A 16,052-nucleotide genomic window follows, 5' to 3' on the forward strand; every position below is an offset into this window, starting at 1 on the left:
ATCCTGTAGGAGGAGGGAGAAAACTGCAATCTTGTAGTATAGTTACGGTACAAACTGCAGGTTTTCCAATGAACAAGCTCATAAAGATACATACTAATTGCAGTGTTTTGCCTTGAGGATGCCATGTATGTAGGAACTTCTGCATTTCTCCCACCCCAGGGTTCCCACCCCAGTTCCTGTCACTCATGTCTGTTCATCTGCTTGGTTCTTTTCTGACTTCTCTTCCCCTGTTTGTTTAGTTTTTCTGCATTTCTAATCCCAGGACAGGCAGGACAGTTTTCTTGCCTTTAGAAACTATCTCAACAGTGTCTGAACAACTTTCAACCATTCAAACTGCATTTGAATAAGCCATATGCCAATGTTTTTCTGCAGTTTGTTTCCGTAACCAAACTCTTACAAAGTTAGTTTGCATCAAAAGACATACGATCCTGGAAACCTAGGAGGACCCCCGCTGGATGTTAGTCTTGCTGTCTTTTTCTCTATCAACCAGTCAGTGTTTCTAGATTGAAGGGATGTTCCAGCAGTAATTGCTTGAAAAATTTTCCCACTGAACACAAAGAAATCTACGTTTGAAAAAATGATGCATATAAAGTCAACAGTCTCTGTGGAAGGTAATACACTAAGACAAGATGCATCATCATGGCAGGCTTCCATGGGGGATGGTCACAGTAACACGAACAACCCTGAACTGAAAACATCTTCATAAAACATATGATTATTTTACACATACAAAACTGACAAGCACATTACTGCTAGAGCTGTAGAGATCCCATACTTACCTTTGAATTTATTCCATGTTTGCTGACACAACCCAACGAAGCCCCTCGGGGTGGAAAGTCACACTCTGACACCCCTGCCCTGTCATCAAAATTATTGGACCCATACTGTTTATTTTTAAAGAGCTGTTCATTGCAGCTGATGTTGTGTTGTTTTGTTTTTGTTTTTTTCTGCTGTTTTGGTATTGGATCATAGCGTGATATGATGGAGTCTGTGGTTTATGCTATTGACTTGAGTTTCCAGTGGCAGGAAGAATGGAGCTATTGAGTGGAGAGACAGGAAAATTGATCGGTAGGGGCTCAATAATCTAGCAGTCTGTGCAGTACTTCAGCCGACTGTATCTTTGAGTCACTCGTAGATGGGTCAGCATATAAATCAGGACATAGAAAGAAAGTTATTGCACAGTATTTATTTAAGGGGCTACCGGAGGAGTTTTGAGAGCTTTGATCAAAAGGACTTGACCCTCCCTTCGCCTGCACTACGTTTTCCTATGACCATCCAAAATTATTGGGAAAAGAGTCATGACTCTCCTCAACAATTAATTGTCTTCTGTACTGGTTTGTGTTTGGCATAGATGTACAGATAGCTACTGTTTGTTTATTTTTTTACGATCATGACATACATGACCTTAACCTCTGTTTTTTCATAGACCTGTTGTTGTCGTCCAATATAATCCACTGCTTGCCTTTTCGTCTTTACATTAAAACTGGTATCCCATATTTAAGAATCGGTATGCGGTCCCGGCCAGAACCATTCTGCTGTCTGAATGTCGGATCCTCAAGCGGGGGGGCACGACGACACACGCACACGACGACACACACACAAACACTGGACAGACACACACAAGACATTAGACGCCAGCCACTACCTCACTTCTGTTTACGGATGGCTATCATTTACCTCAGGATAATTTAATAGTTAGTAAGTGGCGATTTTTGGAAGTCAGCCTTCCAGAAAGATAGAACAATGAAATGAAATGTTAACCGATCATAAGCCATTGACCGACAAGCAGGAAACAGAGTCTCCGTTCACCGGTCCGGGAGGCTCTGACACATTTTCCGCACTGAGCCTTTCTCCCCCGCCTTCACCTGCAGGTTGTCAACTGTGTGGTTTGGAATGAAAGTGAGATAAACAGGACAAAGTAACATGTCGAATATCCCTTGTAGCCTATGCATTTCTTTTTTGTGACGATTTAGTTAATAGGATCGCAATATTTTCAGTGGCAATACTGTATCCATACACAGGATCGATCTTTTATTATACATGTGTTAGTCAGTTTGTCTGCTTGACATTCCCATTTTGCAGCAATAAAACTGAAGTGTTCTTTTATCTTTTTAGATAAAACAGATGTTGACTTAGTTTCCTTTTGGAGAAATCATTTGAAATTTGGGAAACATAGAAGTTGGAAAAAAGCTTATAAATTGCAATACATGGCAGAATATGCAATAATATTGTATCGGGGCATAGGTATCGTGATGATGTTGTATTGGGAGAAGTCTGGTGATTCCCACCTAGAGTTTAAGGCGGCAGGCGTGTGGTGCTTAGAAATATGCACCAAACACACAACTTTAAAATGTTGCTGTTTTCATGAATACAAAAGTTGGTTGACCCTCCCCTCAACAAAGAATAAAAATACATGACCTATTTTCATCTGGTGGTCCATTCCATACATACTGAGCGGTCCCTAACATGATTTTCTGAGATGGCATACATCCTACAGATTGAGTGGTCGATTATAGGAAAAGCCTCATCTGTTATATCAGTGTTCCTCAGCAGCTTTCATCAGTTAGACTTGTGCGACACAGTGCTGTGGCTCTTTCATACAGGTCTGTGCCAAATATCCCACTCTCCTGCTCTCTTACACACCAACACAAAGCTCACAGGGCTCAGTGTGATTAATAGTACCAGCAGCGTCTGTTTATCTTGCTAGTATGGCTCTATAATGCCAGCAGACTTACACGCATACACACCTACACATTCAGATGAGGTAATTGCACTGCAAAATGGAAAAAATGCAGCCTGGATTTACAGAATGAAGCCTACAAGAAGATGATATACAGCTATACATACTGTACATGGGTCTCCGGATACCTTTACATCACTTGTACACGCTCACAAAAAAATACAATTACCCTTTTCTTTTTTTCTTTTTTCTTTTTGTGAGAATAGCATCATCTGTATGGAAATGTTGCTAATTTTTTTTCCCTCTTAGGTTTCCTCCCCTCCTCATCTCACTGACCCATGAAAGAAGCCATGCCGGTCCTCACAGCGGGAGCGGGTGAGATGAGCACAGATGCTTCACACACACTGTCCCATACTTCCTGAAGCTTACTGTGCTCCATCTGTTCACATTAATACATGCTGTTTTTTTCTTATTCCTCTCCTCTGTAGGGCTACATGAAACGTTGGCCCTGCTGACCTCTCAGCTGCGGCCTGATGCCAATCACAAAGAGGACATGGTCTTCCTCAAAGATGTCTTCAGTGAGAGGAGCTTGGGATACCTCATGAAGGTGAGGGAACTCTTACAGTATTACGATTCCATGTGTAACCCCATAATGTTGATGTTATATGCAGCTATTGAATTTATGTACACAAGTAGTGTTTGGCATCAAAAAATACAACCAATGGACAGGTAGCCACCATTGTGATAGAAGGCAACAATATGACAATCCAGGATACTAAGAACAACAACCGTATATTCTAGTTTACAAATTAAAAACCTAAAGAATATGGCAGAATTCATCCAATGTGCAGACAAATTGACCTACAATAGTTTAAGATAATTAGAATACCCCTACCAAGGAGGTACATTTGATTCTCCTTTTTTGTCTTTATGTCATGTAGCAAGATACCTCAAAAATAGATAATAACAGGAAGTTAACTCAAGGGCCAAAGAAAAAGTAATATTAAGAAGAAGACTGCTACATAATATACATGGAAGTAAACAATCCAGAATTTGTTAGACCTTAAGGATTTTAGTAAAAAACACTTTCCTTTCTGAAACCCTCCCCTCTAATAAACTACATGGGTTTGTGTTACAGATTCATGAGAAGCTGAGACAGTATGAGAGACAGAGTCCAACACCCGTCCTCCACAGTGCCTCTACTCTGGCAGAGGATGTAAGTTCAACACACACAAACACACACACACACACACACACCCCCTAAATTACTTTTCCACTTGGGCACAGCAGTCAACCACAATGAGTTAGCTCCGACAGAGAAGCAATGCAGGTATCAAAAGTGAATTTTAATGTCCTCAAAGTGCTGAATCATCAATGCTCATCTAATGAAACTCCATATCCTGCTGCTCTCTGACTCTCACCAGTTATCAGTGGGGGAAACTGCTGACCTTAGCTGCTCGCTACTTATCTTCCCCTGTGTTAATGTTTGTTGTGTAGATTCTGTCTGCATGTATTCTACGGTAAACTGCAGCGTGCATTACCGGTATCTACATGCACAGGTTGGTACCGGGTCAGCAATCGTGTGTGTTTTGTGATTGACAGGTGGTAGAGGAGCTGCAGAGCGGACCAATGAGCACTGAGGAGAAGGAGCTGCTGCACCTGCTGACTTCACCACATCTTAAGGTAAACTTACAGCCATCTTTCCTGTCAGACATTTTATGTGCCCTGAAATTCATCTCTGAAAGCTGTTTACAGTTTCTGGCAGGCATCAGGCTGCTCTCTTTGCCCCCCCCCCCCCCCATCGTCAGCCCTGTATTTTCAGCACTTCTTTCTTCTGTCTCATCAGGCCGTTCTCTCGGTGCATGACACCGTGGCTCAGAAGAACTTTGATCCTGTGCTGCCGCCACTGCCAGATGACTTTGAAGACGAGCTGGAGGAAGAGTCGGTGAAAATTGTCAGGCTAGTAAAGAATAAAGAGCCTCTGGTGAGTTGTGAAGGAGGAGATAGGAGAACATTAATAGCCAGCAACATAACTGGATGAAAGAGGAAGAGACTGAGACCTTTTTTGTCTTTTTTTCTCTATTAATAATCTCATATCATCTGTCTGTATTTCAGGGAGCCACCATAAGGAGGGATGAAGCCACTGGGGTGGTGATGGTGGCTCGGATCATGAGAGGAGGTGCAGCCGACCGAAGTGGTAAAATATGCTGCTGCTTCTTTTGTCTTCTTTCTCTGGGCGTCTGAATGCTGTGTCACACCACTAGACTACATGCAGTACATGCAGTTCCCAACCGGCGGGGCTGGAACACAGACAAGAGCTAGTGAAGTTGATCTAAAAGGTTGCATGATGTTTTTCAGGGTAGAACCTTTTTTAAATCCTTTTTCCTTGTAAAATACTATCATTTTACTCTGCTAGGGCTTTAAAGATAGGAAAGGGTGAACTGCTCACATTCAAGGCTGTAGCCATCCATTTTAGAAATGAAGTAATTTCCCTGTGTGTGTGTGTGTGTGTGTGTGTGTGTGTGTGTGTGTGTGTGTGTGTGTGTGTGTGTGTGTGTGTGTGTGTGTGTGTGTGTGTGTGTGTGTGTGTGTGTGTGTGTGTGTGTGTGTGTGTGTGTGTATCTGATAGAAATGTATTTCAAGAGTTTATGTCAAAGTGCTTGTGGATGCATTATTCAGTATGAAAAAATGATCAGCATCCTAATGCATTCTACATTACCTCAGTTGAACTGTGGCATTGTATCAGTTCAGCTAGTGCAGAGAACATACTGAACAGGAGCAAACATAAATGGCCACATCAAAAGTAATGGCAAAGAAAATAATTGCAAATGTCTTTAAATTGTCTAAACCAAAATATCCTTGGATGAAAAACAGGACACTAGCGAGAGTGCATGTAAGTTGTCATTAGAGCATTGCACACATGTTTTCCACGCTGCCATTACTTCTACTAGAGAATATAAAATCCCTTTTTATTTAAATTTTCCTCACTTCTAGGTACGGTTCATAAACTCATGGGCATGCACCCTGTGACGAGGTGTCAGAATTACATTGCTTTATACTAAAGGGTCACGAGCAAAAAAAGGTTGTGGAACCACCCCAGACCTATACAGGTGTGCGTATCTGTTTGCCCCGTCTAAATTTTCAAACCCCACCACAAGTGCAAATCATTACCAATGGGAACTGCTAATGTTAAAGATAGCTTTTTGGAAAACTGTTGCTATTGCTGAAAAGTTAAACAAATAAGGAAAGATTTAGGGATGACATGCAAAAAAAAGTTCCCAGCATGCAAGACAGCCAGGACATTGCAGTAATTTAGCACAGCCGTCAGGAAGCTGAGCTACCAGGATGTCCTCGGAGGCTCCTGATTTTTACAGCTTGTGTGTAGCAGTGATGGCATTTGTTGTCTTGCAATTGGCAACGCTTTCACAAAGAACATGCATATATTGTATGTGTGAAATAAACACAACCCAATACTGTAATGACAGCGAGATCAAAGCCAGAGTGAGGGAGATACAGCAGGAGGGGAGAATTGAGAGGGATAGTGCGGTTGCTGCTAAAACCCATAGCTCTCCACAAGTCCCCAGAGAATCAATCACACAGTATAAGCTCAGCAAAGATCCTTTCAATGGCGTTACCATGGAAATATCAGGCACGTGCGTGCATGCTAAAAACATACATGCTGGGAAAGAAACCAATCATTGTTTGCACCCATTAATCATTTATGTCTTATTGTTTTCTTGCTGCCTCAAGATATGGAAAAAGCTCTTGAAACAGAAGCTGCAAAGATATTTTAGAATTGGCCTCATGTCTCTTTGGAAATGCATACGTTATTGTATACAGTTATGTTCAGAATAATAGCAATGTGTTTAAAAAAGTTAATATTATTCCATGATCACTTCATAACACCAATCTTGTTCATCTTGAACCAAGACTTTTCTCAATTACTGGTGTTTTTTGGGTCATTTTCTTGTTTAAAGACCCATCTCAAAGGCATTTCCTCTTCAGTATAAGGCAACATGACCTCTTCAAGTATTTTGATGTAATGAAACTGATCCATGATCCCTGGTATGTGATAAGTAGGTCCAACACCACAGTATGAGGAACATCCCCATAACATGATTTTTGCACCACCAAGCTTTAGTGTCTTCACAGTGTACTGTGGCTTGAATTCAGTGCAGGGGGGTCGTCAGACAATCCGCCTGCGGCCCCTAGACCCGAAAAGAACAAGTTTGCTCTCATCAGCCCACAGAATGTTGCGTCCTTTGACCAGTCATTGTGTCCTTTGGCAAAATTCAACCTTTTCAGTGCATGTCTTTTTTTTCAGAGATGAGACTTTGTGGGGGCTTCTAGCTGATAGCTTTGCTTCACATAGCCTTCTTGTGATTGTAACAGCACTCACAGGTAACTTTAAGTCATCCTTGACTTTCCTGGAGCTGATCATTGGTTGAGCGTTTGCCTTTTTGGCTATTCTTTGATCCATTTAAATGGTAGTTGACCGTTTTGTCCCAGGTCATTTAGGCTTTGGAAGCCATTTCAAGGCATTTGAAATCATTTTGGCTGAGCAGCCTATAATTTTCTGCACTTCTTTATGTTCTCCCCTCTACAATCACATTTTTAATCAAAGTCCGATGTTCCTCAGAGCAGTGTCTGGAACTACCTATTTTGCTGAGTGTTTCTGTGTGAAAGCCACTATAACCAGCATTCAATACATTTGCTTACTTCCTTCCTTAGATATGGGCCATAATTGACACCTGTTTCTTCACAGAATCAATCACCTCACTAATTGAACACAACACTGCTAATATTTTGAACATGCCCCTTTAAATTACAGATTCAGTCACAGAATGAGCAGCATGCATGTCATGACTGTTGGGTCTGTTGGTTTTCTATGACTATATAGTAAATTATTTGCTGTGTAGAAATATCACTTTGAAAAATATGATTTATGAGGTTAGTGATGTTGGACTGCTATTATATTGAACACAACTGTACATGTATGATTGAACAATAGTTTGTCTGCTATCATGTGCTTCTCTGTCCTGAGAGGAAAGCATATTGATCTGACTTCTCTCAGCCTTTGATTTCATTGTTGTGGCTGCAGCTAAATAGATCACAGCTGATGATAGATGCGGCTCGTATCTGTGGATCTGCCAATGATACCTATACGAATGATAAACCCCAAAGGCCCAGTGAAGACTCTTTGATTGTCATTGATATTTCTGCCCCGCTCAGTCTGTTTTTATACCATGGCCTGTCCTCACAGGTTTGGTCCATGTGGGAGATGAACTCAGGGAGGTCAACGGAGTCTCTGTGATCCATAAGAGGCCTGATGAGATCAGTCAGCTGTTGGTAAGACAGACAGACAGACAGTTCTGTTGTACATTTAAAGAAACGCTGGTATAGATGCAACATAGAGATACTGTACAAAATATACATTTGTCCCTAAGGTGTACACAGTACTCTAAATTATAGTTATCCTTTTTTATTCTTATTTGCACAATACAGTTTCTTTAGGATAAGAGAAAGAAAAACCTCTGCCCATATTTAATTTGTTTAAAGGTCCAATGACATGGTGCTCTTTGGATGTTTTTATATAGGCCTTAGTGGTCCCTTAATACTGTATGTGAAGTCTCTTTCCCGAAATTTAGCCTTGGTGCAGAATTAAAGCCACTAGAGCCAGTGAGAGGAGGGGGGGGGGGGGACCAACTGCCTCTTTGCTCATTTGAAAGCCATGATGTCTCTCTCTCCTGGGTGGGCCAAATTCTCTGGGCGGGCACAGCAGAGAAAGAGGAGGTAATCCTGCTCCTTATGACCTCATAAGGAGCAAGATTTCAGATTGGGCCATCTGAGAGTAATTTTCTCAAAAGGCAGAGCAGGATACCCAGGGGTTGGTTTACACCTGTCGACATTTTTAGCCACTGGGGGACCATAGGCTGGCCGGGGGAACTCATATTAATGTTAAAAAACCTTACAAAGTGAAATTTTAATCCCACGGGACCTTCAAATACAAGGTTCCCTGTATGTGCCCCAGACTGCTGCAGTGGTAAATATAGAAGTGAATACTCATTTACAATGTTGTGTCCATCTCTTATTTATTTATAAACAGGGTGCACTGACAGTCCATTACAAGTAAAATCCACCTCAGGGAGCCTTTTAAGTAAATTATACTCAGTGTTTGTCTTTAGCAGTCACACTCTCCTCTCTCCTACTTCCTTTCTCTTTATCTAGTCCCAGTCCCAGGGCTCCATCACTCTTAAGATAATCCCTGCCATTAAGGAGGAGGACCGACTGAAGGACAGCAAGGTGAGATGAAGCCTGAGCATGAAACTGCAGCTGAGAGGAAACACTCTGTCTCCCGGTCCATCTGTACGTCTCAGGACCCCCAGGAGGGAATTTTTTTCAATTTGGCTAAACATCCACTTGGACTTGAGGAAGAACCGATTAGATTTTGGTGGTCATATGTTACCAAACGTATTATTGGACATAAGTCAAGAATAATGAGAAGACAACATTTTACACATATGCCTAATGACAGAAAATTATGAAGTTATGATTTTTCATACCCCAGAGGCCAAACTGGGAAATATTTTCTGGCCATTATTCAACGCAATAACTCAGCAACAGAAAGGGAAGGCATTTGGTCAGATACAGAATTGGTGACACTAATCTTGAAACTGTGGGTTGGTATAGATTTTCTGTGCTGCTGGGTTGAAGATGTGCGTGAAGCGTCCACGCTTTACCAAAAAGTACACTGAATACCTTTTTTATATAGGCATATAATGGTAATGCAAGTTTCTTTTGTGGTATTCTAGATTAATTATTCTTTTAAAGACCTAAGACATTGATTAAATTTTTTTTATTGTAGATTAAGCCTTTTCCATGTTTTATTTACAATAAAAAATATATTTTTCTTGATTCAGGTGTACATGAGAGCCTTGTTTGACTACATCCCATTGGAAGACAAAGCGACGCCTTGCCAAGAAGCGGGTCTTCCCTTTAAGCGGGGAGACATCCTGCAGGTTGTGACCCAAGATGACCACACGTGGTGGCAGGCCAAGCGTGTGGGAGACAGCAACCTGCGGGCCGGACTCATTCCTTCCAAACAGTTCCAGGAGAGGTGAGAGTACCCAAGAGGAGACAGCATGTGGTGTAAACAGCGCATGGACTGCCCGGTTCACCCACACAGTGCTGACATTTATTTGTTATCTGTCCAATCAACATTCATGTGTTCCACTTTGAAGTGGCAACAAAAGCATCAAAGCAGCTTGGGAAAAAAATAAATGGAAACAGCCTTGAATAGGCGCTGTTATACTGTTAGTGTCATAATCCGTCAGTGGGATGATCTCAGATGACAGGGAGATCCCTGCCAAACACTGCAGCGTCTGTTGGATTAATAACTGCATCTTGACTGACACTTGAAAGACACAGGTTAGAGAGGTATCAGTACCTCATGCTTTTTCGTAAGTTAAAATAAATGTTTAGGATGAAATAACACAATTCTGGTGATACTCTGGTTCTGCCCTATGAGCTAAAACAATGATGAATGGAAAAAAAACGTCTCTAAATGCATTAGCATGACTGAGCAAAAGTAGCATGAGTTCCACGAGCATCGACATCATCACACAGTGTTGTCGTGGATGGAGTACTGAACCGGCCTACCGTGCACGGGGCCTCTGCTTGAAGTGACTGTTTATTGTTAGTCAATCAAGTAACTACAAAGAGACAGAAACCAACCACAGAGAGATGCAAAACTACCACAAAGAGATGCAAAATACCACTAAGACACAAATTGATCACAAAGAGACACAAAACAATTGCAAAGAGGCACAAAAAGAAGACCAAGACCTAAAACAAACACAACAAGACTTAAAATGACACCAAAAAGACACAAAACAGCCACAAAGATACAAAGTGAACTAAAACAAAAACCACAAGGAGACTGGGCCATTTGGAGTTGTTTTGTCTCTTTTTCTGTCTGTGTTCTTACTCTTTTGTAGGAGGGGTGTTTGTGCCCAGGGTCCCTCTGTCTCATAATTTTCATAAGTGTTGTATGTTCCTCTCTCTTTAATTTTTAAATATTTTGTTCTTACTAACTCTTACTCTCTGACATTCCCTCTTCACCTTTTGCTTACCGTGTATTTCTGACCTGATGATTCTCTTCCTGCCTCCATCGTCTCTGGCTCTTTGTTCTGCTGCACATTACTCCAGGCGACTGGCCTACAGGATGAAAATGGGCACACTCCCGAATCCAAAATCCCCTAAAAAGACTGTCTGTAAGTTTCTGCTTCCTAGGATTCCACTGCATCTTCAGCATTATTTCATAATTGCAGCGTACTACCTGCAGCATCTCTCACTATCAGCTCTTTATTTTATTTTAATGTACTTGCTGTCATTATAGGACAGTAACATCTCCGCTGGATAAATGTGGCAATGTTTTCATTGACATTTATTGACCTTTTGTTCTGGTAATTGGCATTCTCTGAGGCATTAGCATTCATTGTCCATCCTCTCCGTGCCGCTATGTAGACATGTTTTTAAAAGGGATGAGAGAGAGAGAGATGGAGGGGCGCAGAGACGGAGGGAGGGATCACAGATATGAATTAATCGCTTTCATGTTCGGCCCATCTGGCCAGCGAGCAGCTTAAGTAGATCCAGACAGTGTTACAAGCTGCGCCCACTGAGAAACAAAGCCTTAACAATACATTACACTTCTCACTTTCTCCCTTGATACTATATGGGTGGCGGCATGTAAACCGCCAGGTAATGTAAGTGGTGGCACTTTGTGGCACGAAAGCTGAAGGCGATCCGATTAGGCCTAAGTCAGGGGGAGACAACAAGAGCTTAACAGTATGGCAGCTAGCCTTGCTACGCACACAGCAGCAAGCCTGCTGGGACTCTTCTGTCTCGGTCTCCCTCCACACTCATTCAGCTCTCTGATTAAGTCCCCTAAATCCCAGCATGGACCCTTTAAAAGTCTCCCCCTCCTCTCTTATCTGTGACGTCATTGAAGACGGCAATAAATCTCTTCAAATGTTAAATCCTTAATTAATATTAAATAATCCATAATTTTCCAAATATCTCTTATGCCCTCTACACCAACATGACCTTTACTTACTCTGTTTTACACTTTGTCTCCTTGTTGCAAACCGCATCAGATGACCAAGGATGTGATAAAGGTGGGTATGTGCGCTGCAACAAACATGATTCATCTGGAACACACACACATCCTCACCCAAAACACACAACATAATATTCATCAAGGCCTCAAAGCGTGTGCGTGTGTGCGTGCGTGTGTGTGTGTGTGTGTGTATGTGTGTGCGCGCACCCTGCTTACAGCTTAATTCCTCCCCTCCTGCTGTTATTGCACCAGACTAGAATAGAGATTTTTTGCCGTGTGTGTGTGTGTGTGTGTGTGTGTGTGTGTGTGCGTTGTACCAGGTGATGTGCAGGCAGAACAGCATCCCACGGGACTTTAGCCTAACCAAGCAGAGGTTGTTAAAGATAACAATAGCTCCTCTTTTCTTTTGCGTCATCCTCAGTCTTTTATCTTTTGTTCTGTTTTCCCTCATCTTTTACTCTGCTGCAGTTTCAGCTGCTGTTTTTAATGTTGCATTCTGCTTTTGTTTTTTTTCTTTCTAAAAGATCAGTGCATATCGTTATAAGACAGAATTCAGACATAGATGAATAAAAGTAAACGTTTGTCTTTCTTTGTAATTGTGGATTTGTAGGTTTCTGTATGTGAGACAGTTTGTACATCAGCTGTGAATCTTTGGGGAGGCGAGTCTTGTTTGTATATATGTATGAATGTATGTATATGTGTGTGTGTGGGTCACAGAGACTCTGCTCACAGCTGGCTCCTTTCCAGATAAAGGAAAGCCTCTCCTCTCCTCTCCTCTCTTCTTCTCTTCTCTTCTCTCCTCTCCTCTCCTCTTCTCTCCTCTCCTCTCCTCTCCTCTCCTCTCCTCTCCTCTCCAGCCTTCGTTAATGGCTGTTGCCTCCAACAGCGTTCCTTCATTATCTCTTGGCTGCCCCTCCACTCTCGCCTCCTGCCGTCTGCCTGCCTGCCTGTCTGCCCCGCCTACTCTCTCCAGCGCCCCACGGCCCTCCCTCCTTTTTAACTTTTCCACCTTCCCCTACTCCTTAACTCTTCCAGGTCTCTTACCCTGTGCTTACCCCCCTCTTTTCCCTGCTTGCCTCCCTACAGAGGACTGTGACTGTGAGGGCTATTTCAATGGACAGTACATAGGTGAGAGCGTGCACATCTTTCTCCACCTCCTTCTCCTTAATTGCTCTTTGCCTGCTGCAGCCTGGCTGTGTGCTGGTTCCCTGGGTGCTTCTGGGCTGGGGGTCAAAACTACAAATTGTGTAGGGTTGACCTGTCTGGGGCCAGGGGTTGAGGGATAAAAGGAAGGGGCAAAGGTTTGAAAGGGTCAAGAGACGCTCAAAGACGACGCCAGATGAGGAAGATGGATAATGGTATCTGATTCATGTGGGCCAAGAGGAGATGTGTGCAGATGTAGAATGGAAAAAAGTGTTATTAATCATAAAATAAAAGTAAAGTAGAAAATATTTGTAAGTATCATCTCACACTTCTGAAGGTACCAGTTACGGATCCGCCTCTTCTGCATTCGTCACGTATCACGCAAGTGTCACGTTTCACAGTATAGACGTAAACCAAACGTAGACTGTATTACATTGAAAACAAAGTGGTGATGGATTTAGATAGAACAGGGTTTTGTGCAGGTTTTGAGTCTATAATTATCAAATTATTTCTTAGGAAGTTTCCTAAAAGGAACTGTCTTTTGGTTCTACATACTTAAGGAGGAAAGAGAGACAATGTTGAATTAGTAGCCTTAATGTGTATATTTAGTACAATAAATTTCAAATAATTGCTAACAGAGTTTTTTAGTCAGTGCACATCATGAATATTATGACATGAATATTCAATTGGATTAAAATTGAGCTGTTATTTCCATTAAATTCCAAATTTAGCACAATTTTGATTCTTTCCAAAAAGCTTTCTTGTATTATTAGAAAGGTACATACCTTAAAACAGTTCCAAATATTAATACAATCAGTACACGTTGGTACTTATTGTGTGTAAAATAGGTATCCAGGCATTTCAAGTTGCAGTAACAGGATTTGAATTCAAATTGGGTTGGAGGGAATACATTAGTCCCTTTTTATTCTCAACCCCTCTCTAGCCTTCCACTGGGCTCCCCTCCCTCACCCTTCTTCAGCCCAACCTGACCCCCATTTACTCCCCCACATCCCGTGAGCTGCTGGAATGATGATGAGCACAAGGAGGGATCTAAACAGCACCTTCTCCCTGTAACACAAAATACATGATAAACAGTTTGTGTGCTTTATCATGCACTCTGCTTGGAGCTGTATAACCTCCCTTCCCTCCCTCCGCCTGACCCTCTCCACCTTGCAGTGTTTGGATCCTCCTAAACCACCCTCCCCTCCTGCCCCGCATTAAACTAACTACCCATGCTGCTGTGCTGTGGTCAGTGCGCTGCTTCCCTTCTTCCCCAATACACCCTGCCTGTACCCCCACCCCATGAGGGCCCTGCTGCGTTGGATGCATTGCACACTCAACCAGGCCCGTTTGCTGCTCGTTCACCCTGTGTGGAGGTGTGAGGCTGGGTTGTGTGATGCTCTAACGCCAGTTATAGTCTCTCCTAAGTGTAAAGCAGTGGCGCCCTCCTGTGGCCAGGTGTTTTCCTGGGAATTTTATACAGGTACAGTGCCCGGCTCATTCCCTCAGGTACACACCACTGAAGGGGGATACAGACAGTCCTGGCCATGGGAGACCCTGGTTGGCAGTCACTCTCTGCTATTGATGTGGCGTTTCTCAGGGCCAGGCTGTCCTGTCTGTCCTGCCTTAGCACTGTAGCCTCGTTAGGAGCAGCATGCCTTGTTTGGACCATATTGTTGTAAAATTTCTATTTTGAGTTACTGAGATGTTTAGAAAAGCTGAAAGAGTTTTAATTACTTTAAAAAATAATTTAACAAATGTTTGCCTAAAAAGTCTGCTTCACCCAATGCGTTTACTATCAGTTGCATGTAATACAATTTTTAGTTGAAGCATGACTTTTATTTGTCTCCAGGTTCAGTATGTACACTTCAGATAAGAGCGCTATTTGCGTCCCAGTGCACTATTTACAGTGCACTGCAAATAGTGCAAAGTTTTTTTAATGCATGATGATTAATGGGTTGGCCTTAGACTGTATTCATTCAAACATTGCTTTTGCATTAACTCACTGCATTTATCTAATCACTGGTTTAACAATGCAAAATATTGTATCTGCATCATGGAACTGAAGTACTGTACTCATTTTATGTAATCTTGTTTAAATAATTGTATGGTTCATGACGTCTGACAAAAGACCTTTTTTACTTTCTGCTCCTTCTTCCCTCTCATCTCTGGCGTCATTGCAGCTGGTTTACGGAGGAGTTTCCGTCTGAGCCGTAAGGACAGGCGAGGATCCTCCGGAGAGGGCTCTGATCCTGGAGACAGCGACTTCCTGACTTATGAAGAGGTGACCCGCTACCAGCAGAGGCCCAATGAGAGGCCCCGTCTGGTGGTTCTGATCGGTGAGACTGAGAGTTTCAAATGTTCTGTGATGATAGTGACACCTAGTGGATCAGAGCATGGGCTACAACATCCTGATGAGCCATTTCTTGACGCTTTTAAATGATGCTGCATTTGAAGTACATTTTTTTGAATTTTTTTGACCTCCTTTTAAACACACACTCTTGCAAAGGATCTCTCGGAGCACGCATCAACGAACTCAAACAGCGGGTGATTGCTGAGAACACACATCGTTATGCAGTGGCAGTACCACGTGAGTCATGCATTAGATACACCGTACTTATCAATGAACCAACATTACACTACACATGTAAGTAAATTCCTCTTCTGTGTTCCTAAAGATACCACCAGGCCCAAAAAGGCTCATGAGAAGGAGGGTGTTGAGTACCACTTTGTCACCAAACAGCAATTTGATGCAGATGCTTTAAACAACAAGTATGTTTACACTGATATTGTGATTCTTTTGTGAAAAATATGATTTGATTCCTGCTGAAGTTTAAGTCATGTTGTTTTTCTGCAGGTTCATAGAGCATGGGGAATACAAGGAGAACCAGTACGGCACAAGTATAGAGGCTATCCGCTCTGTACAGGCCAAGAACAAGATGTGTGTAGTGGACGTGCAGCCCGAGGTGAGCACATCTTGTTTGATGTACATCCAAATGTAACACAATATCAGAACATGTCTTGAACCACAGATTCTGCAGGCAGCAGCACGGTGTAGGCAGTCACATCAGATTGGTTCACTATGTGGATACATGACTGTTGACTCTCTCC

At 42.4% G+C, this 16,052-nt stretch overlaps 1 protein-coding gene across 5 annotated transcripts in view; it reads left to right on the forward strand.

Moving 5' to 3' along the window:
• mpp3a (membrane protein, palmitoylated 3a (MAGUK p55 subfamily member 3)) overlaps positions 1–16,052 on the forward strand; it is a 28,461-nt gene that overhangs the window by 8,825 nt on the left and 3,584 nt on the right. For 2 of the 5 annotated variants that reach the window (XM_034894656.1, XM_034894655.1), the window contains 17 exons: positions 2,990–3,055; positions 3,169–3,287; positions 3,819–3,896; positions 4,283–4,363; positions 4,527–4,664; positions 4,796–4,877; positions 7,944–8,029; positions 8,909–8,983; positions 9,601–9,797; positions 10,889–10,953; positions 11,836–11,856; positions 12,885–12,926; positions 14,359–14,424; positions 15,125–15,280; positions 15,451–15,531; positions 15,620–15,713; positions 15,799–15,907. In XM_034894656.1, coding sequence (XP_034750547.1) covers positions 3,019–3,055; positions 3,169–3,287; positions 3,819–3,896; positions 4,283–4,363; positions 4,527–4,664; positions 4,796–4,877; positions 7,944–8,029; positions 8,909–8,983; positions 9,601–9,797; positions 10,889–10,953; positions 11,836–11,856; positions 12,885–12,926; positions 14,359–14,424; positions 15,125–15,280; positions 15,451–15,531; positions 15,620–15,713; positions 15,799–15,907 — 1,527 coding nt within the window. In that variant the 5' untranslated portion in view covers positions 2,990–3,018. The remainder of the gene's footprint in view (positions 1–2,989; positions 3,056–3,168; positions 3,288–3,818; positions 3,897–4,282; positions 4,364–4,526; positions 4,665–4,795; positions 4,878–7,943; positions 8,030–8,908; positions 8,984–9,600; positions 9,798–10,888; positions 10,954–11,835; positions 11,857–12,884; positions 12,927–14,358; positions 14,425–15,124; positions 15,281–15,450; positions 15,532–15,619; positions 15,714–15,798; positions 15,908–16,052) is intronic. The other 3 variants (XM_034894658.1, XM_034894659.1, XM_034894660.1) reach the window with 3 other exon arrangements.

This window comes from Etheostoma cragini, chromosome 15 (assembly GCF_013103735.1).
Source record: "Etheostoma cragini isolate CJK2018 chromosome 15, CSU_Ecrag_1.0, whole genome shotgun sequence".
Classification (NCBI taxonomy): Eukaryota; Metazoa; Chordata; class Actinopteri; order Perciformes; family Percidae; genus Etheostoma; species Etheostoma cragini.